Genomic DNA, 24,894 nt, shown 5'->3' with positions numbered 1-24,894 from the left:
TGTTGATCTAGAATTATCATCATCATTTCAAAGACAAAGTTACCGTATAGCACAATGTAAATCATGACAAAGAGAAATGATGTATGAGGGTGAAAAGGATTAATTAAAACAGTAAATAACCAGAGACAATAACCTACTTATGGAAGTCCACTGAGCAATCAGAGCATTACTCCTTATACTTGGAAATTAGTTTTGGCCTGATGGGTCCACTCATTATAACTCTATTGTTGCTTGGTAACGAGGCAGTGATTAGACGTGTATGTGTATGTGTGTCTTTAAAGAGTTATCAGCGCCTACGTTATCACCTCTGACACCTTATTAAGGACAGTGTTGTTTTAATTATACACTGATATCAGTGAGTGGAGATAATTTTGAGTGGCATTCGTTATGTGTTCTATTAGTATTTGAAGACCGACAAACGAGTTCCACTTTGTGAAGAAAGTGGACTGCACGGTTTTAGCTGCAGAGAAGGAAGGAAATCAAAAAAAAGAGGCAAAGGATGACGGAGGGAGGAAAAGAAGAGCTGGAGATAACATCTAGATAATTAAAACTGTTCATTTAAACAAGAATTTGAGGGTTTAGAGGTCAGTAGGATTTTTTTCAAGGCAGCCATTTTGACATGTCTGCTGTGGTGAACACTGTTTTAAGTTGGTATGGTGAACTGGTTAAGCAAGTTGCTTATTTACACATCCAGTAGTTCTGGAGCAACATTATCTTTCTCCTAGCATCGTGTTTCTGGTCACCTGGCAAATAAGTTCAATACTCTAGGTTCTCCCCTTTTACCTCTGTCCTCAGTCTCTGTCTAAACTGTTCTTATACTGTCTCCTGAGAAGAATATCTGGTTCTTAAGCCTCTACCTAAGTCACTTACTGTGTCTGTTTGGCATTTTCTCTGAAAACACCTGCCTGCTGCAGTCATTGATGACCCTGTGAGAGCAGTGATGGTGAACCATTTGTAGAGAGGCTTCTTCCACATTTGCACACTCTTATTATAAAAATATCGAGTATGGTCGCGTTAAGTTGCAGATTGTTTTCAGTTTTCTCACCAACCGTTACCAGCACACAAAACAGGCTTTTAACCTCGGTGACAGTATTTTTCTTACCAAAAGGCACCTTGGCAGTTGTCTCTCCTTTCTGTTCTTTTTTTTGTTCTGTACACAGAATCAGATATTTTCTTTTATAGTTGTTCTGATAATTTAATGTCATGGAAAAGCTCCACCTGTGAGTCACTGAATGTTGTCATCAGAAAAAATGAATGGGACTAGAATAGTTTCTCCCACTTTGCACTCCATTAGTGCATGGGGCTGGGCCTTTACATTAAAATAAAAGCAGAAAGTTAAAGTGAAGGTTAAAAATATCTGAGCCAGCTTTTCTTACTCAGGGTCACAAAAGGGAAAGGACCTAGCATATCCCAGCATGCACTGGCATACCCTTGGGACTTTTTGCTGAGCTGTACAGGTCATTAATGTACCACAAAAACATATAACTTCAAAGAAACTCCCAGCAGTAGTCTGAGATGAAAGGGAGCTGGACTTTTTTTTTCCCCCAGTAAAAGTTTCTAGTTTAGTTCCAGTCCTGGAACCAGCCAGCCAGCCCAGCTAATGACCGGCTCAACTGCAGGGTTATATGAACCACGGATGCTGCGCGCTGCTGCTGTTGAACGCTCAAAGAATGTCAGTGTGGCAAAAGCATTTTAAGATATACACCCGATGGAGGCAGCTGTGGCTATGCTGAGGGGAGTATGCTGAAAAAAATGTAGGAGAAATCATCTGCATGTAGTTTTAGGTAGACATTTCACCTCTCATCCAAGAGGCTTCATTAGTTCTGTCTGACTGGTGGTGAGCAGGAGGTATTTATCCCCCCCCAGGTGGTTTTCTACTTAAAACTACATCCAGATGATTTCTTCTACATTTTTTCAGCATCATATGAACTGGATGACTGAGAATTTGCACGGACAGGCTGAGGGGAGTAGTTTACAGGCAGTTACACCTATAAAATCCTCGATGGATAACAAGTCAAGTTTCCAAAATCTCCCTGCTTTGTCGCTGCTGCAGTCTCACTATTAGATGCTAATGTTTTAACTAAAAGTTGAATTCAAACTTCCCAAAGGTGTTTCAAAGGTGCCTCAGTTTAATGGAGTCTCATATGCAGTTGCAAAATGTCAATATGCAGATGCTGCTCCGAAGAGAGCGCTGTGCTTTCTCTCTGATTTGCACATCAGTGAGATGCTCATCAAGTCATTATTTGATTGCATTGTGTATTTTGATGAAACTATGCTATTGCCTTGAATGCTGCCTCTCATTAGCTGCACCACGGACCTGAGCTGTGTCTCAGACATGCGAGAAGACTGCAGGATTTGTTTTTATGTATTTATTTTTGTGCGCCTGTGTTTCCTTGCAGGCCACCTTGAAAAACTCTGTACTCACATAAAATGAACAAGTAATCCACACACAAATACTCTCACAGCCTGTAGAAGAAGAAATCACCTGTAGAAAGACCTGTGCATTCAGATTACAGGCTGGGGCTGACAGAGATTCACTATAAAGAGGTGGCACAGGTCTGACCCTTAGCTTTCAGAGACACTGGCCTCTTGCTGTAAGACGAGTGGGATTTCTAAATTAGGCTAGTTCCCAGTAAAAATGAAAAACAGGCATGCTGAAAGCATTTTTATCTATCCACCCTTTCTAACTGATTGAAAAGAAAGAAATTGAAATCCATAACAGCCACTCTAGAGAGAAAAATCTGCAGAAATAATTTATAGGAGCCAATCGTTTACAGATGCAAATCAATGTCATATCCATTTGTTACAGATTGGTGTGCCTCTGTGCATAATAGATTCCCTCAGTAATGTACTGGTAGTGTGAAATATTGTTTGAAATGCTTTTCCTAATTTTCAGCAGCATCCAATTACTTTTGAATGTTTTCCAGATGGTTTTGCCATTTTATTTTGCTCTCAGTCTGTCACACTGGCATCCACATGCATCAGGATTGTTTTTATACTCCCTGTCTTGTTATTGACTTTCACCATGAGGCCGTTTCCAGCTTTAAGCCACCAGCCTTCACAACTATTTTGAATTTGTGACTGATGGTGCAGATGTGAATGTTAGCCTGAATGCGTGATCCTCTCTATGTATGAAGCTATTTGTGCTTCTTTAAAGTCCAACTGAAATCAGATCTATTTTTCTGTCTGCTACAGCACACATTAATATCCACTCTGAATCAAATGGCCTGTGTCCTCCTCTGAGAAATACCAAGAAACTGAAGGGAGGAATTTTTATTTTATATTCTTGGTTTCATGTTGGTGCCTCCTATTTTGCATGAAATCATCAGAATACTGCATTACTGTAATGTTAGTGTTGCATGAGAGCAGGTGGTCACAGCAGCTGGCTACACAACACAAGCCACAGACTCTGGACATCAAACAACATTAATGTTTCTGCTCGAGCTTGGTCTCCTTCATATCTAACTTTCTTCACCTTAGCTTGTTGAACAAACATTCACTGGGGGAAAAGTGCACCGCCAACATCGGTTTGTTGGCTAAACAGTTAATTAGCGGCGGCGCAGCTCCAGCAGGTCAGCTTACCTGCAAGTGAAACCCTGTGGGACAGTGAAGCGTTTTTTCCAGAAGTGAGGCGGTGAGACAGATTTGCATTTTAAAACCAGCCAGTTAGTGTTCATGTCTTTCTCTTTCTGTTTGAAAACACATCTAATAAGGCATAAATCTCACCTTTGTCTTATTGCCAAAGTTTATTTTGAAGTATGGAACGAGACTTTGTTTGTTTAGTATAAGAAAAAACTGCACTAGAAAACTTACTGAACAAGCAACACAAGGGAGAGTTTAATAGCATTTTTTATTTTGATGTTACAAGAGAAGATAAAGGATGAAGACTAACTGGCTGCTTTGGCACAGGTCTGGTTCACTTCCATTACAGAGCAGCACACAGCCACTTCACTAAGCTTTTCTATGGGACCTTCTGGATCTGTCTTCCACACAGTGGATCAGGTAGTTTTGAATGGATCTACCTTAAGTCCTCCCATAGTTTGTAAGCACAAGTTGGTTTACTTGGGTTCCATTGCAGGGTCTCAGCCTGCCAGCTGCTGTCAATCAAACCCAGACACACCCCTCCAGCCTGCTGAGAGGAAATGGGGCAGTATTGATATTTCCACAAAGGTCCAGTTTCTTCCTTTTTAATATTAAAAACTGTTAGTAGCACCTGAAAAAACATGTTGACAGTATTTACAGGCACATTTCAGCCCAACAACTGAAGTGTATGTTTTCTGTGGTGTTTGTGTCCTTTTCTCTATGACAGGACACAGCAGGGTGGCCGAGTCCACCGCTCTGTTTAATTTCTTTAGTGAACACACTTCTGCTCTTGCCGCGCTGACATACACACTTAAATCCATTCAAAGAAACACATGCAGTGTGAGGGAATTAACAAACGATTGATTCTTTGAAACACAACACAAACGAGAATGACACTGAACAATCACTCATTCCTTTTGAAAGTCTGACAGTAAAACGTGTTTTTCATGTTCTCTAAAACAGAATTAGCAAAACTTCACAGCTGGCCAGAGGCTGTGGATGTGTAGTCTACTGATGCGATTTTGAATAGAAGAAACATTCATTGAAAGATTTTTTTAAATTTTGTGTAATGATTCCAGTAACTATAGTATTAATAATAGTGCAGTTAATTCATTTTTCTTTCATTTAATTAAATTCTTGTAAAATTTGCTGATTTTGTACAATTCATTGTTCTTGATTCTTAGGACAAACAGGACATTTTGTTGGACATGTTGACCTTTATGTGTCTGTTCGGTCTGTTATCCTGTCTCCCAGCTTAAATCTTCCCTTGTCACTTGCAGATTGGCCGGGTAGTGTGCATTTGGGAGTCAGAGTTGCTTACATGCACTATTTGCAAAATAAATTAATCTCTTGGTATTCAGCAACGGCATGTGACAGGCTGGGAAATCTAAAGCCTCAGCGGATTTCTCTCAGCAGAGTGTGAAATTTGTCACAAGGAAGAGGTTCACTCCAGGGAAAGAGCTGCGTGGCCTTTTTTCCCTCTTGACAGTTTTCCCGCCCTCTAAACTGCACCAAAAAGGTGACAGGAGGCCCTGTTATGAATGCTTGCATTAATTGAAGTTCATCCTGCTCTCTGTGGTATTTTGGGAGCTGTAAATTAAAAGACAGTTAATGAAAAAGGGGTTAGGGCTAACTGCACAAAGTGGAAAGGTGCTCCTCTCTAGTGGAGGAGTGTGCTCCAGCGCTACCTCTGTCAGGTTTTTGATGTTTTCTTATTAATGAGGATGATGGCTTCCTTCTCCTCCTCCTCTGTTTGGATGCTTTCAACTGTGATCAGATTGGCTGGTAAATGAATGCTCGAGGCTGCCTGCAATGACTCTTCCTTACTGTCTGACTTCCAGCCTGGGGCCAGCCCTACTGTACGAGCTGGTCCCGCCTCATCTACCAGAGGAGCTCAACTGCTTTATTACAACCACTCAGATGTTGAATCATGGTGCTATTCCTAAAATAAATCTATGAGCACTCTATTGTGCAACTGGACTATGTGTGTGTGTTTTACAACGGTTGTGCAGAAGGAATGGAGCATGTCCTCTTTGTGCTTGTGCACATATACAGTATGTCTACTGTTACCCACTGACATATTACCAGATGTCTGTTACGGTTTTCCTCTCACCATAGGACATGTTGTGTTTGACTTATTTATGTGGCTTCTTTCTTAGGAAGCTGCCTGACGGCTGCACAGCCTCTGTGCGGTGTCCATTTTGTCAGGCTTTCACAGCACACGTTAGGAGCACAATGGCACCACTGCTCCCTAGCAGACACTGTGGGAAACGGTGGTTGTGGCCCCTCATAAATCGAATTTTGATTTAATTTATTTTGTCTGTCTAGTGACAGAAAAAGTGATTAAAACTAACAAATAATACACAGTTTCATTAAGCAGGTTAAGTCGGTGCAGTGAATGTGCAGTTTCAACAGCTTTCTGGGGCCATTTCTGAGTACAAGTCAGGAGTCAGGTGGCATGCTCTGTGGCAGCCTTTTGGTTTCCCCAGATGAATTTTCCTCCACCCTGCTGGAAGATGATTACGGCTCATTATTATACAGTGCATATTATTATACATGTGCTGAAGAGCCAGCCGTAAAATTTTAAAAATTCAATTGAACTAGCATATAGACAGACTGACACATACACACACACCGCAGCTGCTAATAAGCATCTATCCATTATACATAACAAGTATATTGTCACTGCCTATTACAATTAATCAAGCGTAATTCACAACTAACCTTTTGTCTTGGTCTCTGTAGCCAGACGTATGTGTAATCATCTTCCTCCGGAGATGTAAGCTCAACTGAAACGATCCATTGTTATTAGGCTCCACTCAGGTACAGTTCATACACACCCATTCTGCACTGTGGCACCGTACGGTATAGTTAGTTTGCTCAGACTTATTGTTCTTTCAATCACACTCTGCCTACTGTCTGTAATGAGTATTTCAGTAGATTTAACGCTACTTCTATTGTGAATAATATGGCAGATTCTGGTTTGCACCGATAAGTGGATGATTGTGGATGTTTTGCTCCTGAAATATGGTGGTGTTGTGATGTAGAACTGTGATATGCTAAGGGGAGCCCACCAATAAACCTAATGGATTATGGATTATACTGTATGAATATGATTCGGATTCTGATAAAGCTGATTCTGATAATACTTTGTGTTTTAGCTTGTCAACATTTTTTAATCAGGCTATTTTGCATTTTATATTTTCAGTATTGTGCAAATAAAGAAAATATATCAGCATTTACTGTAGATTGATACTGTAGTGTATATATGAGTTGAGAAATCTGGAGGCAGCAAGTCTAATGACTGAATAATATTTGGTAAATGGACTTGTACTTACAGTGTATAGTGCTTTTCTACACACTGAAACACACTCAAAATGTCTCCCCATTCACACACACTGAGGGCTGCTAAGCTGTCATACAATCATCCACACATACTCTCACACTGATGGTGATGACCAGCAGGAGCACTTTGACATGTGGACTGGAGAAGTCGGGGATTGAACTGTCAACTCTAGGGTTAGGGGATGACCCACTGTGCCTCCCAAACCACAGCCACCTCTAAATGTCTTCTGTTTGTTGCAAAACTTGCAACAACTTGCACCAGAAGCATATTTTATTCATTATTAAAGTGGAGACACACATGGTTACTTCATCAGAGAGACAACAGAGGAGCAGCTGGTGTGTCTGTTCACAGTGTTTACAGCCAGACAAAATCTCACGGTGTTTTCATACAGCTAATCAATAATTGGCCTTTTTTTCAACATGCCATGAGCTAATGCGATCTGATTTAATGTTGCACTCAGCATAAACCATTTTCTGCACAAATACAATACACAGTAAAATGAGTTGCACACCTCACTGTGGCTGCTCTTTTTAATTTTGTTACACCCTCCACTATATCGTACTGACTGACCAAAATGCCAAAAATAACCACATCTTGATGGCTGAGTTGAATGCATTTAATGCACACAGAGAAACTAGAACATCTTCAGTTAGCGCTGTCAGTAGCCAGCAGTGGTGGGAGGAAGTAACGTGCACGTCCAGTTGAGTTCCGAGTGCAAGTCATAAGTCAAATTGTACAAAGTTCTGATGATCTGATAATGCTATGGGAATGTCACATATTTAAGAGAAACATTCACAATGATCTGATTATTAACTGTGCGTTTGTAGGTTACAATTCATTTTTAGCTATTAAATAAAAAAGTATGACTTGCATGGCTATCAGAAACCTCTCAATAAAATGTGTAATCGATTTGAAGCCAAGTCTAAGAGCTCCAACTTAACATTAGCTTCCTAACATTAAGGATACAAGTTACCAGTTTCATTAACAACATAATCTTTAAATCCAAATTGTATTATTTTTGGAATAGACGCTTCCAGGATAGCTGCATCCTGTGACCTGTGTTGCTCTGCCACGTCAGGTCATGCCATGCCATAATCTCAGGGTTCCAGTGCATGTCTGAAAAGGGCTTTAGTCTTAGTTTGACTCCCCCCGTTTTGTCAGCCAGTTTGTGACTGTTACAAACTTTGGGCTTTGGAACATCACTCTTCAGGCCTGGATGGCACTAACGGCTGGGTGGTGTGGCCACAGTAAAGCACACCATCTGTGCTGCATTTTCCAGACTTGAAGACATTCACCAGAAGGACAGAGCCAATCAAAATTGTTAGTCACCCCAACAACAGTATTTTCTCTCAGCTGTTTTCACAAAGGCACCACCGCAGCATCGACAAATGCTCAGAGAAGCTGAGTAGTTTATTTCCTCAGGCGTCAGACTCCTTACAGCCTTTATGCTGTATGCTCAGCCACAATACCAGGTCTTTTTCAGCCTCTCTGCCAGCAGTCACATGCTATATATATATATATATCCTCCATTTCATATATGTTTGTATTCAGACTCATTTATCATGTCTTATATTAATACTTCAGTTGGTGCCGCTGTGTCACTTTATTTTTGAATCTATTTTTAAACCTTGATCTATTTGTTTGTACATATTCACAGTGGTGGAAAGTAACCAAGTACATTTATTCAGCTACTGTGCTTAAAAGTTTTGGAAATATTGTGCTTTTTAACAGGAGGTAAGGTGGAGCAGTGGTAAGCGCTGCTGTCTGACAGCAAGAAGGTTCCACGATCGAGCCCCGGCCAACCTGGTGCCTTTCTATGTGCCGTTTACATGTTCTCCCTCTGCCTGTATGGGTTCTCTCCGGCCTCCTCCCACATTCCAGGCACATGCAACTTAGGTTGACTGGCGACTCTAAATTGCCAGTAGGAGTGAGTCCGGGTGTGTGTGGTTGTCTGTCTCTAAGTGATAAACTGGTGATCTGTCCAGGGTGTACCCCACCTCTCGCCCAATGTCAGCTGGGATTGGCTCCAGCCCCACATGACCCTCTTCAGAATAAGTGGTACAGATAAAGAATGGATGTAATTTTTACTCCATTACATTATAGTTACTTTGATTTTAAATAAAACGATATGATGAGCTCAGTGTTTTGTCAAAGATTAGTAGTTCCCATCTGTGATGGGATTCCAGCTTAACCTTCTTTAAATGTAGTAGTAGAAGTAGTAGGGCCACATCTCCTCGGTCAGCTGTTTCATCACTGATACTGATGAGGCCCACCACTGTTGTATTATCAGCAGACTTAATGATGCGTTGGAGCTGGATGAGGCAGTGCAGTCATACATCAGTGCCAACAGTGACCTGTTACTAAAAAGCATTGGGCCTCATTCACCGATTGTTTTCAGTAAGACATTTCTTCTTAAAACCCACCTACACAGGATTCTGGCATTCACCAGTGTTTTCTTACCTGGAATTGGTAAGAACAGAATACACATAAGGTCAGAAGCACATTTTAATGCTGACACATCTGTGAAATAAGTGGTTGTTTTGTTTTATTCAACTCTACAGCTGCATAATATTATATAATCTAAATACAATAACATTTTTGTCAATTGACTCTTTAATATATTTTTTAAATATCTCCATTATTTTACAGAGCATTATGGTCTTTTAAAATAAACACTATCAGCTTTAAAATTAAACTTTTACAGTATGATTATTTATAGATTAGATTTTTTTTTTTTTAAATGCATCACTTAAAAACCATCCGTCCATTTTCGTCTGCTTATCTGAGATCGGGTCCTCGTTCGTTGCACCCGACCCAGATTCCTTTCCCTGCAGGGCAGTGGCTCCATGTCATTTCTTTGGGCTGTGCCCGATGGGACCCCATGGGTCAAGGCCCGGCAATCAGATGCTCGCTGTCAAGCCCCTGTTCCAGGTCTGGCTCCAGCAGGGTTCTTTGGTTTCCCTAATCTGAGCGAGGTACTGTGACTCTAAGTGGCCATTTTCATCAAGGTTTTTGAATCGCTCTTAGTCTGGTCCCTTGTCTGGGACCAATTTGCCTTGGGAGACTCTACCAGGGGCTAATGCCCTGAACAACACAGCTCCCAGGATCAGTGGAACACACAAACCTCTCTACCACATTAAGGTAATGATTCCAGAAGAGGACTTAAAAACCAGACATACTTAAATTTATACTGTATTTTAAATTTTTGTTACTTTCTTTAAATGTCTCTGATACTGTGGCCCATGTTGAGGCCATCCGTGGAAGCTTTTGGTTGTCCAGCACCACATCTGAGATCTGGTGCTGGGCAGGCAAATGGGACGTGGGTGCACACATGGAGGTATGCCCAGCTGACAGCACACCCGAGAGTGTGTGTATGGTCCTGATGTGCTGGTCCAGTTCAAACAACTCTGGGCAAGTCCTCCTCCACTGATCAGAGGCTCTTTTCTGTGTGTGGGGTTTTTTGCCTCAGATTTGAGATCAAGCCATTTTTTTACTTCATTAGTTGTGCACCCTTCTCCTTATACAGCGTTTACTGAATGAGTAAGAGCATCCCCCTCCATCTTCTTTGTTGTTTTATATCCACTACTGACATTGCTAAGTATGACAGCTTGTTTGCTGTTCTCCACTTCAGAACTATTGTGTTTTTCTTCTGCTCCACTGTCTTTTAATTTTTGTGTGAGCCCTGTGAGCTCATGCCCTTTTATTTACTTATGTTGAATAGGCCCATTGTCGGGCTTCTAAAATTCTAAAATGGTTGCAATTATAGCTTGGAAGCCACTGGACTAAGCTAGTTAAATGTACAAGAGTAAAAAGCTGCTTGCACGTTATTGCATCAGTATTCATAATCTGACAACATCAGAGAGAATCAAATCAGTCACAGGAGATATTTTACCGCAGAACGAGTACTTTTACTTTAATACTTAAGTATGTTTTGCTGATAGTGAATTCAGAAGTTATACTTGTAATCGAGTATTTTTAAATTAAAATTAGTACCTTTACTTAAGTAAAACATTTGATTACTTCTGCTACTACTGCATAGTCATACTGCATTTCACATAATATTTCTTGCACAGTCTTGAATAATGCAGCATTTCCCCAATTGTAGACTGTACACTGTAAAACACTGTAGTCACACTTGACACATGGGGGTTTGATCTTTGTTAACCCTGCTGTCTGCTGTTTATATGCCCTCAGCTGTAGTAAGACCTCTGCTCCTCTGACTGGGCCTGGGGCTGCTGATCCCTCGATGTTTACTCAGCTGTGCCTGACAAGAGGGTGGCACATTCTGGAGTTACAGTGCTGCTCTAGCCTCGCTCCTGCCTGGCATTTGTCTCACCGCAGAGAGCAAGCGTGGGCTTTACACATGGCTGGCACAAGTGGACAGGCAGGAGATTTGTAGGCGATGGTGATGATTGAGACATGCAGGGAAAACACACAGGCGGGGGGCAGTTAATATCCCATATGGATCTGCTGCATAGCAAGGCTTGTCACAAGGGATGGGGTGGCAATGACAGCAGTGTTACAAGTGAATACAGAAAGTTTTAAACTACCACATCCCTATTGAAATATAATTAATTGCACCACATACTGTAGCTAGCCGAAGGTGAATGTCTTAGTCCTTGAAGCAGCTATTTGGCATCTCTCTCTCTTCTACTTTTGATGCAGATTATGTGGGTGCCTGTAGAAAACTGAAAAGCTTTGAATGAATATGAACCCACAGTTCTTACACATGCATGTCTCCCATCCAAGTTCACAAGCCTTACTCACTCAGAAGCTTCTGCACTGGTGTTTAGAGTAGCCTTTCAACAAAAATGTTCCTCTTTCTACATTTCTGTGACTAACAGACATAGGTGGGAGTAATCACGGGGAGACTTGCCCAAGGGCAGTCTTTCCTCTCCGCATGAGGTGACAGAGTCCATCCACCACCAGATTGCAATAAACCACCAGATTGCAATAAACCAACAATTAGTTGTCCTCCGACATAGTTGCAAGGAAAGGCAATGGCACCTTCAGGAAGTGCTTGCTTGAGGTTTTGCTGCCAAAGATAGTTCACACAGTAATTAAAACACTGTTGCCATTACTTTTTCCACCATCACTTTGTATATTGTGTGTTCAATAATGACATGACTGATCATGAATGTGTTTTATCGGCTTAGAAATATTGTGTTTTGTTGATATTTGTGACTTTGATCACATTTCATGACCAATTTATGTCGCTTTGTTGTGAATGTTCTCAGTTTTACTTATGGTTTTTCTTTAATTCATCACGGTGCCACATTTATCTCAATGATGTCAAAAGCTGAGGTAGTTTTCTAACATTATTAGGCCATTTTCACTGTTGGTTCATCTCAATTTATTGGTTAATCATGTAGTCTATAAAATATCAGAAAATAGTAAACAAAACAAAAAAAATCACAGTTTCCCAAAGTACAAGGTGACATCTTCCATTGTTTTGCTTTGTTCTACCAGTAGTCATTCAGTAGAATATCATGGAACTATAGAATTGCACTTGAACAGTTAGTTGATTATCATATTTGACAGTTTCTGATTTTTTATTGAATAATCAATTATTGATGTCTCTTAAAAGGTCAAAGTATAAAAATGGTGTAAGTAATAATTAACTGTCCAAATAGTTTTTGATTAATTTTCTGACTCCAATAAACAAATTACTGTGGCCCTCACACTGATGCATCAGTATTAACAATCTAACATAATGTATATTTGTAATAGTAATCAATAACAGAGGCCATTTTTCTGCATACTGAAATAGCGTTTTTTCTGATACTATGTTTTAAGTACTATCGGCAAAAACGCTATATTGTGGTATCTGTACTTTTACTTAAGAGTCTGAATATATTGTGGTATCTGTACTTTTACTTAAGTAAAGAGTCTGAATTCTTCTTCCACCACATGGATCATAATGCACCGATACAGGTTATTAAGAGCCTCTTCACCTCTTCTCTCCTGGATGCATTGGTCTTGCATTACAACACCTGCCTGGTTTAACCCTTATCTCCGACTGGCTCTGTCGTGCTGCTACAGTGCTAAGGTCAGTACAGTCCTGATTTTTAGATAGAGGCAGCACTCTAAGCCATATAAGTGAATGCACACTTCCATTTATCTTCACATGATACAGTATGTTCCCTGTTCTCCTCCAGTCTCCCAAGGCGTCCCTTGTCTGGTGCACTGATGCTATCATCTCTACAGTGATAGGTACTGAGAGCCTGGATGGTGTCTGGGAATAGGATGAGAAAGGAGGAGGACTGTCTCTGCTGGCCTGTGAAATATTCATCAAATGAAGCAGTGATGGGTGGGGAAGTGCGGTGGGAGATGGAGAGGAGTCCATGGGGAAAAGAACATTGCGGTTCAAGAGACACAAGGGAACGATGGAAGAGCAATGCAGACCAGAAAGGGAGGAAACATAGGAGGGAGAGAAATAATTTTATTGTGTGGGAGCTGGTGGTTAAAATCCCTAATATGATAGATAAAAATTCCCCTCACAACAACGGAGGAGGTTTTATGATATTTCACCCATAAAGCGGCAGGTTAGGCAGCAGAGAAAGTGATGATGGATTCCTAGAAATATCAAATTCTGACATTTAAACAGATTCCTCATAAACACCCATTTCCCTCAAGTGCTGCAAAAGTTTGCCTAACAGCTCTCGTCCCATGACCTCTCCTCTGCTGTCAATAACATCGGGAGGACTCGCCGTCCAAGCGGATTAGGTGATCATTACACAGCTCTGCCCTACAGCCTGCACCACCCCAAGGTGTCATCCAGCAGTCATTGCACTGGACATGATGGTCCCCATTTGCATGATCAATTCTAACTCATTATTCTGACTTTGACATCCAGAAAAATCTTCTTACAGTTCTAGGGCAGAAGTGCCACTAAGGTTCATTGTTAAAGGAAATTAAATTTAATAAAAACTGCACTATATTAAACAAGCACACATTTTTCACCTTCACCTGTCCAACTTTGAAGTAAAACAACAGTCATTCAGCATTATTATTACTTTATTCAAGTGACATTCCCGCAGTGTAGCCACTTATACTGTTAATAGATGTGAAGCTAAGGGGTTACCAGAGTTCAAATTCATCCTGAGGGGGTTGTAAATGTCTGTCCACCTCCAGAGGGAATATCAGGGGTTCACAGTGACTGTGAACCCTGTGTTTTTACCAAATGTCATAGCAATCCATACAATAGTTGTTGAGATATTTTAGTCTCGACCAAAGTGGTGTTGTGTCAGTGCATGACAGACTTTGACCTTCTCTCTAATTAAGAAAAAGAGTTTCTGTATGGAGACATTTTAGTCCCTGAGGAGCCCTGTGGTTCCCCTCTACTTACTCTTGTTTACTTCTTGTCTTGACTTCTTTATTTTGACAACAGAGTCTCAGTCTGATTGGGCATCATTGTTACACACAAACATTCAAACACACCATTGTGCCTCTGGCTTCCAGTCCCCTGCCTATAGCTTCTCTTTGGAGAGCATCTCTGTTTTCTCTGAGACCGGTTATTAGTGTGGTGAGTCAGCTCCCCATTCAGAACTAAACAGAGCAGGGAGATGGTTTGGCTCTGCTGCTTTTATTCCTGAATTATTCTGCAGTAAACATGAGTGATCAGACTCCAAGACCACCCGTCGCCATGAGTGATCAGACTCCAAGACCACCCATCGCCTAGAGTCTAAACTGAAGTCGGGCAGTCGCATTCACACATTGGCTTTGTTGGCATGTGGATTTGCTACAGGTAATTTTTTTTTTTCCAGCCATGCAAGTGGTGTGTTCTAGGTATAATGATGCTGTTCTGTCTCTCACTTGGTCAGCCCACCACTCTGGTCCAGACTGAAATGTAGAAACTATCAGATGGATTGGCATAAAACTTTGTACATCAAAAGTAGGTGTGATTTAGCAGATAATGATACAGAGCCATGGAGGACTTTACCCAGAGTTAAATTAATAAATGTGACCTGAACAACGTCATTTGGAAATGCCAGCAAAGATTTTGTTAGCAGAAATCCAAGCACATACCTACTATGATACTGCTCTGTTAGCTACCAACTAGCTAGCAATCAAGTGCAGTTTCATATGATGGCAGGGTTAGCTAGTCACCCCAAATCACATCTGATCTCATAAATGTATGCAACATCCTCTGAATTCACAATAAGTCAGCAAAAATTGGCAAAATTTACTTAAATACCAAAAGTGAAAGTTGTTTTTTTCAGAAAATTGTCCTATTGACTGATGAATAATAATAATTTCCCAACCCCAGCTGTCGACCCTCTGCAACGCTTCACCACATCAATCTGAGTGGCAGTAAGATTATTAATAAGAACAAAAACAAAAAGGAAATAAAGCTGACACATTCAAATCTGTTTTCAGATTTTCTAATTCCTCTAATTTTTAGCTGGATTTAGTGGGATTAGCTGAACAGTTAATAAAATAAAACCATGTGAGAAGTTTAGTCGCAAGCCAAAAAAGGTTTAACTGCTGGTTTAATCATTCAAAATGTATTGTTTTTGATGTAAAACTTACAGTACATCGGTAAAGTGGTAGCTCAAAGTAGCTAGTGTCAAATAAATGTGCTAAAAAGTAAAAAGCACAATATTTTGCTCTGAAATTTAGTAGAGTAGAAGTATTAAGTAGAATAAAATGGAAATACTCAAATAACAAGCTGCATTCTTATTCTCTAATTTATATTCATGCTTTTATTTATTTTCATGAAGTTTATTCATGTATGAAGGTGCGCAGTAAAGTGTGAAATTTCACTTTTTCCAGGTCAGCTGAATCCTTGTTGGATTACAGTGCTACAGTAAATTACACAGGATGCACAATAGGATGAACCAAATGAGGATATATTTTAGTGCTGGTCACCGTGGGCTGTCGTCTGCTTGCTGTTGCATTTAAATGGCATTTCCCCACTGATAGCTGTTTAAGCATACAGAATAAAAGCAGTGAAAGTGTTTGCACTTTGCCGAGATGGCTTTAAAGTCTCCGAAAACATTCTCATAAAACAACAGCGCACTAATGGATTGAACTTACCCGCTGAGACATCTTTTAATGGCTCACCGATTGAAAGACTGTATTAAGACCTCACAGAAGGAAAGGCAGTGTGCAGGGATTTGTAACTCAAAATCTGATATACAGTAGTTCTAAAAGCAGATGTGCATAAATTATGCGCATAATGATTAATTACAGCAGAGCACTGTTGAGTGCTTTTCAATACATGAGAAATTGTGTGCGAGTGACAGAGCTGTAAAAAACACGGTGGAAGGGCATGTCAGTTAACTGAGCTAAACTTTTTCTTTCAGAAGTCAGAATTTTTTTTGTCTTTGTCATAACATCTTTTCATATGATTTCTGCTGCAGAAAACCTCTTTCATGTGTGAACAATAATTTATTCATTCGTCATAACAAAGATAACAAGCAGCTGAAGTATGCATGCTGTGAATACTATGTGCAATGCTTTTTTTTGTTTTAATTCTTATTACCCCTGTCACATCAACTGTCCAACAACACACAGACAACAAGTGATAACTGACATCATCAAGATGTCAGTGAACATTATGCACCTGCCATGAATTTAACATGTAGATAATGATTGGTTTATTTATGAAGTACAGTAAGTGCAGCCACTTTATGATCTGACATGTTTATTCTTTGATTTGTGGAGGCAGAGCAGCTCAGCTCACTCTTACAGATGTTTAATAACTGAGTCTGGGATAAATGTGAATGAATGTGCAGGGAGGGCCACCTGCATCGGGTTGATGAACGTCGATAGGGAAAGTCTGTGTAGTTTGACCAAGGCTGTGTTAGACTGCTAGCTCTGTGGCTGTAGAGATGCCACGTTGTCAGTCTAACACTTTGGTCCAGATGGAAATTTCAACTTTAATGAAATTTTGTACAAACATTCATGATCAGCAGAGGAAGAAGCTGATGATTCCCTCCCTGTCTAATATGCCACCATTACATGTCGCTAACTGTGTCTCCTCTCTCCCGTAGGGTGTCCTCTCTCTCTCTCCCTGTACCTCTCTGCAGGTAGCCCTGGCTCTGGAGCTGTACATTTCTGATGAGCAGTCACCAGCCGCATCAACCTGACCAGTGTTTGATTGTTTGTTGTTGTGTTTGTTGTGTCAAGGCAGAAGGCCACCCACCAAGAGCCGGGGTCTGTCGGAGGTTTCTTCCGTTAAAGGGAGTTTTTCTTCCCCACTGTCGCCAAGTGCTAGCTCAAGGGCGATTTGTTGGGTTTTTCCTCTATAATAATAATTAATAGTAAGGTCTAGACCTTACTTTGTAAAGTGTCCTGAGATTGTGATTTGGCACTCTACAAATAAATCTGAATTGAATTAAGATGGTTTAACATCTTAGTAATTGTAGTATTAGCATGTTAGCGTTGTCTGCAGTATTTCCAATACTTTTAAGGAGCTAAAAAGGGCTGAAAGGCTGCTCAAGTCCATTTTTAAAGGTCATTAAATACAGAAATTTGATGGATACAGTGCTCTCTTCAAGCAGGAATTTTTAACCTTCACACATCCAACTTTGAAGTAAAACAACTGTTGCTCAGTGTTATTACTTTATCCAAGTTACATGCCTGTATAGTAGCCGTGAATAGTTATTTTAGCAAACAATTTACTTGCTAGATAGTATGTCTATGACGTTATTCAACCATCTGACAGGCAATTCTGAGGCAGCACACTGCCACCTTAAATGGAACGTCACAGAGCCCCTAGCATGACCGAGGATATCTTGTTCACTTTAAACGAACATTACATCTCAAAGAAGCGTTTCCCTCAGGCTTGTCAGTGTGTCTGCATGTGTGCACATTATTTGTGGCTTGCCATGCCCTTAGTTTACTTTCCTGAGAGCACAGAACGTTTTTTCCTACTCAGATTGATGTCTGCTTCTGCAACCAGCAGCCTTTGCTGACTTTACATGATAGATGGCCTGAGTGTTTAAACTGCCCTTGGCAGGACCCAAACTCTTTCTCAACAATTACTTGGTTGGTTTGTTCTTTCTAATCACTGATATGTCATTCTGTGCCATAATGCTGAACAATAGTCTGCTCCAAGCGTTAGCGGCTAAACTCCCTCTTTCTCTCTCTCTCTGTCTCTTTCACTTTTCATCCCTGCTCTCCCACACTCTCACTCATTCTCCATGCATGTCTTATATAACTCATGCAACACTAAATGCTCTAAAGCAAGATTACGTCTTTGCTCAATATTGATAACGTATATAATGTCTGTTAATGCACTCGTGGCCATTTCAACATGTCATGTGGGCCCTTGCTGAAATCGCACAGAGCCTAATTTTCCTTAAAAATTAAAGCTACATTCTTCCTGGCTGGGATGCTTGGTCTCCATGGTAACATCAGGCCCATTATAAGTACCATAAAGAGCATGTGAGGGTTATGTTAAATCTCCAGTCTGCCAGTCTTCATCACCTCACTGGGTTCATTGTGTAACCCGCAGGAATATGTCCTTTCTCTCTTTTCTCTTTCTCCTCTGCCACTCTCCTTGTCTCTCCTCATTTTCTGTCTGTCACACATGCTCAGTCTCTCTCATATTTTTTTTCTGTCCTATAGATGTTCACTCACACACACACGCACTCGCACAAACTGAGTCAAACACTGACCCCCAGTGGAAAAGCACTGAACTCTAACAGGATGATAATACTCCTACCCATCTGCAGTTTTGCAGTAGTAGTGGAAAGTAACTAACCACATTTATTCAAGTACTATGCTTAAAGACTGAGGTTCTTGTATTTATTTAACCAGGAAAACCTGTTTAAAATTTTCTTTTTTTAAGAGTGTCCTGGACAAACAAATCGTTCAACACAGGCACAAATAATACAAATAACTCCATAACACCCTCTCGTTAGTCAAGGCCCAAAAAAGAGGAATCATCCACTAAAACAGCAAATGAATACAGATTCATGTATGAGAACTTTGTTTTTCTATTAACCATCTCACGAACCCACGGATTTATCTGGTGACCCTAGATTGAGAACCACTGGGCTAAACAACTGTGTAGGTGAGTAAAAAAAAATCCTTTTCCTTGTGTCTCTCAGGTCTTCACTCGCTACGGGAAGTGTTACACCTTTAACGGAGGTGGTGACGGACGGCCTGTCCTAATCACCACCAAGGGAGGTATGGGTAATGGCCTCGAGCTCATGCTGGACATTCAGCAAGATGAATACCTGCCAGTCTGGGGAGACACAGGTGAGGGGAACATCATTTATTCCACTCAGTGGTTTGCAGATCGGATTATCTCTCACACTTTAATAGTGTGTGTGTGTGTGTGTGTGTGTGTGTGCAGGTGTGTTCTCTTGGTTTCTGTGCTGATGTGAGAAAAAAACTCTTCGAAGTGTTTCGATTCACTATGTTACAGTGATCCAAAGCTCTCTGTCCCTCCTGCAGACGAGACATCGTTTGAAGCTGGGATCAAGGTTCAGATCCACAGCCAGGACGAGCCATCCTTCATCGACCAGCTCGGGTTCGGAGTGGCGCCCGGCTTCCAGACATTTGTTTCCTGCCAAGAACAAAGGGTACAAAGCTTTGCGTCTGGTATATGATAAACGTGGATTCTGGTTTGTTGCAACTTGCATGTTATTTATGTACTTCTGCTCATCAAATCCACACTAAAGTCAAACAGGGCAAGAACGTGTGTGGCCAGGTCATTATTGATTAGTCTGTCAAATTTTATCTTGATGAATCAGTTTTTTTTTGTTTTTGATGAAAAGATGCCCATTACAATGTCTCAGCATCCAAGTGTTTTCAAATTGCTCTTTTTTCCATACTATTCTATTTTTTAAAAGATCAAACTTAATAACATTATTTTATATTCTACATTTGACTTGAAAGTATCAGTAACTGTATTTCTAAGTGAGCTGATACTATAGAAAAACAGTTGTTCTTGTGTAATAAGTAATGTGTTGAATGATGTGTGGTTGTTGCAGCTGATATATCTTCCCCCACCCTGGGGAGACTGTAAGGTGACGCCCATGGATTCAGACTTCTTTGATAGGTACAGCATTACAGCCTGTCGCATTGACTGTGAAACACGCTACCTGGTGGACAACTGCAACTGTCGCATGGTGCACATGCCTGGTAGGAAACCACTCTTATGTTGAATCAGAGTTGCATCAATAATCTTGCAGAGAAACGTTACTGTGCACACTTCAAAAAGAGGGAAAGTAGGAAAGAAAATTTCTTTGATGCGAGTGTGTTGCTTTGGCTGCAGGCGATGCACCGTACTGCACCCCTGAGCTGTACAAAGAATGTGCTGATCCAGCTCTTGGTAAGAAAAAGTCTTCGTTCATGTCTTCTCTGAATCGTTGAGGTGCACATTTTGACTACACGCACACACACACACACACACACACACAAATCATCCTATGACACTGTCAGCGCTGCACCGGTCTGTTCAAGGTTGTTCTGGTTTTCATCGCTCCAGATTTCCTGGTGGAGAGAGACAGTGATTTCTGTGTGTGTGAGACACCGTGCAACATGACCAGATACAGCAAAGAGCTGTCCTTCGTCAAGATCCCCAGCAAGGCCTCTGCCAAATATCTCGCAAAGAAATACAACAAATCTGAGCAGTATATTAAGTAAGTAATTACCACATGCATAAAGATACTATATATGGTATTGTTCAAAGGATTTAGGTACTGAAGTTGAGGTGAGAATGATTTAAATATAATGGCAATAATAGATGTTATTTATTAATTAAGTGTATGCATATTGCAGTGAACAGAAAAAAAACCCCAAATCAATATTTGATCAGTAACCCTTTACCTTTAAAACAGCACCAGTTCTCCTAGGTACACTTGCACACAGTTTTTACAAGTACTTCAAGACACGCCTTTTCATGTAACCCCAGGCTGACTCCATGATGCTCTGTGGGGTCCACACCATCTAACTCCATACACAATGCTGCTGACGCTTGAAAGTTAACATCCCCATAAGATCTACACACCAGATTCTGATCTGAATCCAAGTAATATTTGGAATGTACTGATCCAGTATGTTCACATTTGCAGGGCTCATGGAAAACTACTCTGAAACACCATTGATGCTACAGACTTGCAGCTAAGATCAAATTCTAGCTGAAACTCTGCTGACTGAGCTAGATCCTGAAGGAAGCCGTCATTACTGAAATATTATTATTCCCGAATAGCTTCCAAACTAGTAATGATATCAAGGTGAATCCAAATGCCAGCGGTAGGTTTTCATGGTCAAGCAATCATATTACAAAGGTCCAGCAATCATGGGAATATTGCTTTTAGGTGTAATGGCATTACAGGGAGAGTGAGCTGCCCTGGTGGAGGTTTGCACATTGGGATCACTCAGCTGTCTCCTTGATAGTATTGTGTGATGGATAAGAATCTAAAAGTCTAAAGGGCTTAAAACTTTTGCACAGTACTATATTTATCTGCTTTCAATAGTGTACAGGTTAAGTTTCTGATTACTTACATTGCATTATTCTATTATTATTACTGTATTCATTCATCCAGTCTATTTTTTATTTTAATCTAAAATGAAAAAGTCACCAAAAAAATAGTAATATGTGAATTATAGCTCATTTTAAATGGAGGTAACACTTGAATTTCTCCTATTTAACATCTATAAACAGTTTATGAATATTTAATAAACTATAATACACTAATTATAGAGATATAAGGACATTTCTAAGGAGAGGAGAAGTTATAACTGTTGACAAATCCTGTACATAAGACTTAATTGTTATTAATTAAGATAGTTAATGCTGAATAGGAGAGTTTAGAGTAAAATGTTACCTAAAACGGACCTTTAATGTTTTAACTTAACCTTATTTTGTCTCCACAGGGAGAACATCCTGGTGTTAGACATCTTTTTTGAGGCTCTCAACTATGAAACGATTGAACAGAAGAAGGCGTATGAAGTGGCTGGACTTTTAGGTACAGCTTTAATGGAAGCCTTTACAGTGTGCGCTGTAGACGGGCTGTCTGTTTTTGTAGAAGGTTGTGTTTCTAAGGGAATCTTCTGTTTTCTTATTGCAGGTGATATTGGTGGTCAAATGGCGCTTTTTATTGGGGCAAGCATACTGACTATTCTGGAGATATTTGACTACCTTTATGAGGTGAGATGTCTTTTGGAAAGTGTTTAGACAGATTAGAATTATTCTGCTGTATCTTAGGTTTTCACTTGACAAAGAGCTGTAACTGCCACTCAGGACACTGGCATCACATTCTCTGTATTTTATCTGGGATTTGAGGGTTTTAGAAACCTGGGGGAGTCGTAGTATATTTTATATGTTGTCACTCTTTTCCTTACCTCCTTGTTGCGCCAAGTTTGGCAGATTGTTGATTGTGGTGAGTGTGTGGCTCTGTTTTTTTTTTTTTTTGTTTGTTTTTTTACCTCTCAGGTGATAAAGTACAAGCTGTGTCGCTGCTCTGATAATAAGCACAAGCACAACAGCAACAACGACCAGGGAACAGTCCTGAGCTTAGATGATGTCAAGTGTCACGTCAGTAACTTTCACTAAATGGCTGTGAGGATGAAGCCGCTCTCTTACCTCTGAGCCACGTCATAGACTTTATTCTTTGCCATTTGCCAGGCTGCAACAGAGAAAGTGTTTGAACTGTGCCTGGTGACGGTTTGTGAACAACAAGGTGGAATACAGTAATGTGGATATTGGTAAGGGGACAGACACCAAGCGGAATACAGTGCTCAACATGTCCTGAATTCAAAGACGTTCAAATAACTGCATGGTCATGTGTAAACAGCTTTTAAAGAAATAGTATATCGACCCATGAACTAAGTGAATGCTCATATGTGTTCAGTACACGAGCATTACAAATCCCAGCTGTGTAGTGGTGTTTGTCATCTGTCATTTTGAAGGAGCTTTTCTAAAATAATTGGTGTGACAGATTTATTCAAACTCACAAAATGTCATTTGTTTTGTTTAGACTTTAGTATGTCAGCACTGTATACTTTTCACCTCCCTCCTTCAATGAATGTTGATAATACTTTATTTTAAGGTGTCCATAAATTCCAATTTATTTCCAAATAATCTCATAAGACATTTCCTGGAAATAACTATATACAGTTATTTGGTGCTAAGTCTATATATTTTGGTACCTCAGAATGTTAACCTAACACAACTTGAGACTTTTATTTAGAGGATAGCAGGGGAGCTGCAACTGCCAAATGTGAAATGTGTCGACAGTGTATAATTAAGCATAAAAGAATGGAAATTATATATTTATTTAAACAGACTAGTAAGAAATATCACTGGGGTTTAAATGGAGAGCTTTCTTTCATAGAAATGAAGCTGTGATAAACCACTAAAATAGTCTGTTTTTCATATGCTTAGTACCAAACTATATGGTTCTTTCCAGGAAATGTTCAGTAAATTATTGAGAATTACAGGACCTGTACAACAAAGTGTTAACGGTTTATTTTCATCTACTGTAATTCTTTTTCACCAGATTTTTCTGTTCATTTTATGCAACCTCGTCTTAAGACAACGTTCCCTTGTTAGGCCCTGAACATGAGCGTTCTGCCAGTATACTGTACTACCTCATCTTGAAAGGTGACAGTACCATGAAGACTACAAGTCAACATTAATAACAGAAGGTCATTTTATGTACAGAAATATAAATAGAGAAGATTGAGAAAGTAGCATTAAAGCAAGCCTACGGTAGGTAACATCTGCTGAGCAGCAGTCATAGTCATGTCACAGCACAGATAAAACTAATACACCTAATATGATTAATGCTTCAGTTTCAGGCTTCTGGTGTTGTGCATGCCAGCTCAGCGACAGGGCTTACAGGACACTTCAACAACATGGAGCCATATAGTTAATGTTATTAGTAACACCTGTGCTTTTCTATGATGAGTTAAAATGTCTACTGTGAAAAAGGCTCAAGTCACAACAGGATAATGGTAAACGCTAGTTTGTAGTGTAACAGAACCACTAGTTGTAGAGTCGGAAAACTGATCCAGTAACATCCATTATGCAGCAGTATCTCACTAATGTTTGCTAACATTAGCACAACAAGCTACTGTCAGACCAGAAGAAGCAAAAGCAAAATGTCTGAAGGTACTGAAGTGAATGAACAATAGTTTGAAATAACATGTTTGATTTCTGACAGAGTTTGATGAGAAGATTGATACAACTTTCATATCAAGAAATATGAAGCTATATCCAATATCTAGAAGTGTGGGAAATAGCTAAACAGTTTCTCTCAAATGGTAACAGAACCCACCTAGCAGCACCTCTAAAGTTCACTAAGACATAAGGTGTTTTGTTTGTACAAAAACCAAAACAAGTTATATACGGTTTATGTTCACCTTTGGACAGATCCAGGCCATCTTTGTGCAAATCTACAGTATATAGGATTATGGCTACTGTAAAAAATAAAATAAAATAAAAAAGGAGTTTGACATTAATCTCAGAATTCTGACTATAAAACTGACTTTAATAAATCAGAGATCTGGAAAAAAAAGAAAGAACTCAAATATATTTTTTATGATGGCCCTAATAAAGATGAACTTCCGGGTTGCAAGCGAGAGCAGACGTCTTTACTGCTCCTCTTGTCTGTTCTACGATTTTTCACATCTTCTACATTTTCAAGTGTTTGAACAAATTCTACAACTATTAAAATGCCTCCAAGAGGGAAAAGAGCTAATAAATCAGAAGCGAACGAGGATGTTGAAGCAGAAGAGGATTATATTTCAGCGGCGTAAGTAACAGAGATGTTGAGTCAGCAGAAGCAGATGTACACCGCACTGTTGAGCCAACAACAAGACAACTTCAAAGGTTTTGTGCAACTACTTATGGAGACAAATAACAAGAGACTCGACGACATGACCAGAGAAATACAGGAGATAAAAACAAGTTTGCAGTTTACCCAGCGAGATGTGGATGTGATTAAAGCAGCCATGGGTGAACAGAAAATACAAACCAAGGAAACAAGGGATGATGTCTA

The 24,894-nt window shown here is 40.0% G+C and overlaps 1 protein-coding gene across 2 annotated transcripts in view; it reads left to right on the top strand.

Annotated features, from left to right (window-relative positions):
- The window catches only part of LOC109966127 (acid-sensing ion channel 1-like), a 49,974-nt gene extending 25,651 nt beyond the window's left edge, over nt 1–24,323 (top strand). The window contains exons 3-10 of one of the 2 annotated variants that reach the window (XM_020610754.1): nt 18,991–19,141; nt 19,340–19,467; nt 19,879–20,029; nt 20,163–20,219; nt 20,376–20,529; nt 21,767–21,858; nt 21,961–22,040; nt 22,326–24,323. In XM_020610754.1, coding sequence (XP_020466410.1) covers nt 18,991–19,141; nt 19,340–19,467; nt 19,879–20,029; nt 20,163–20,219; nt 20,376–20,529; nt 21,767–21,858; nt 21,961–22,040; nt 22,326–22,445 — 933 coding nt within the window. In that variant the 3' untranslated portion in view covers nt 22,446–24,323. Of the gene's footprint in view, nt 1–18,990; nt 19,142–19,339; nt 19,468–19,878; nt 20,030–20,162; nt 20,220–20,375; nt 20,530–21,766; nt 22,041–22,325 lie in introns of both variants that reach the window. The other variant, XM_020610753.1, reaches the window with a different exon arrangement.
- Nucleotides 24,324–24,894: the final 571 nt, after the last annotated feature.

This window comes from Monopterus albus, unplaced genomic scaffold (genome assembly GCF_001952655.1).
Source record: "Monopterus albus unplaced genomic scaffold, M_albus_1.0 scaffold106.1, whole genome shotgun sequence".
Lineage (NCBI taxonomy): Eukaryota > Metazoa > Chordata > Actinopteri > Synbranchiformes > Synbranchidae > Monopterus > Monopterus albus.
Note: the sequence above shows the minus strand (reverse complement) of the source record. Positions and strands in the feature narration are given on the sequence as shown.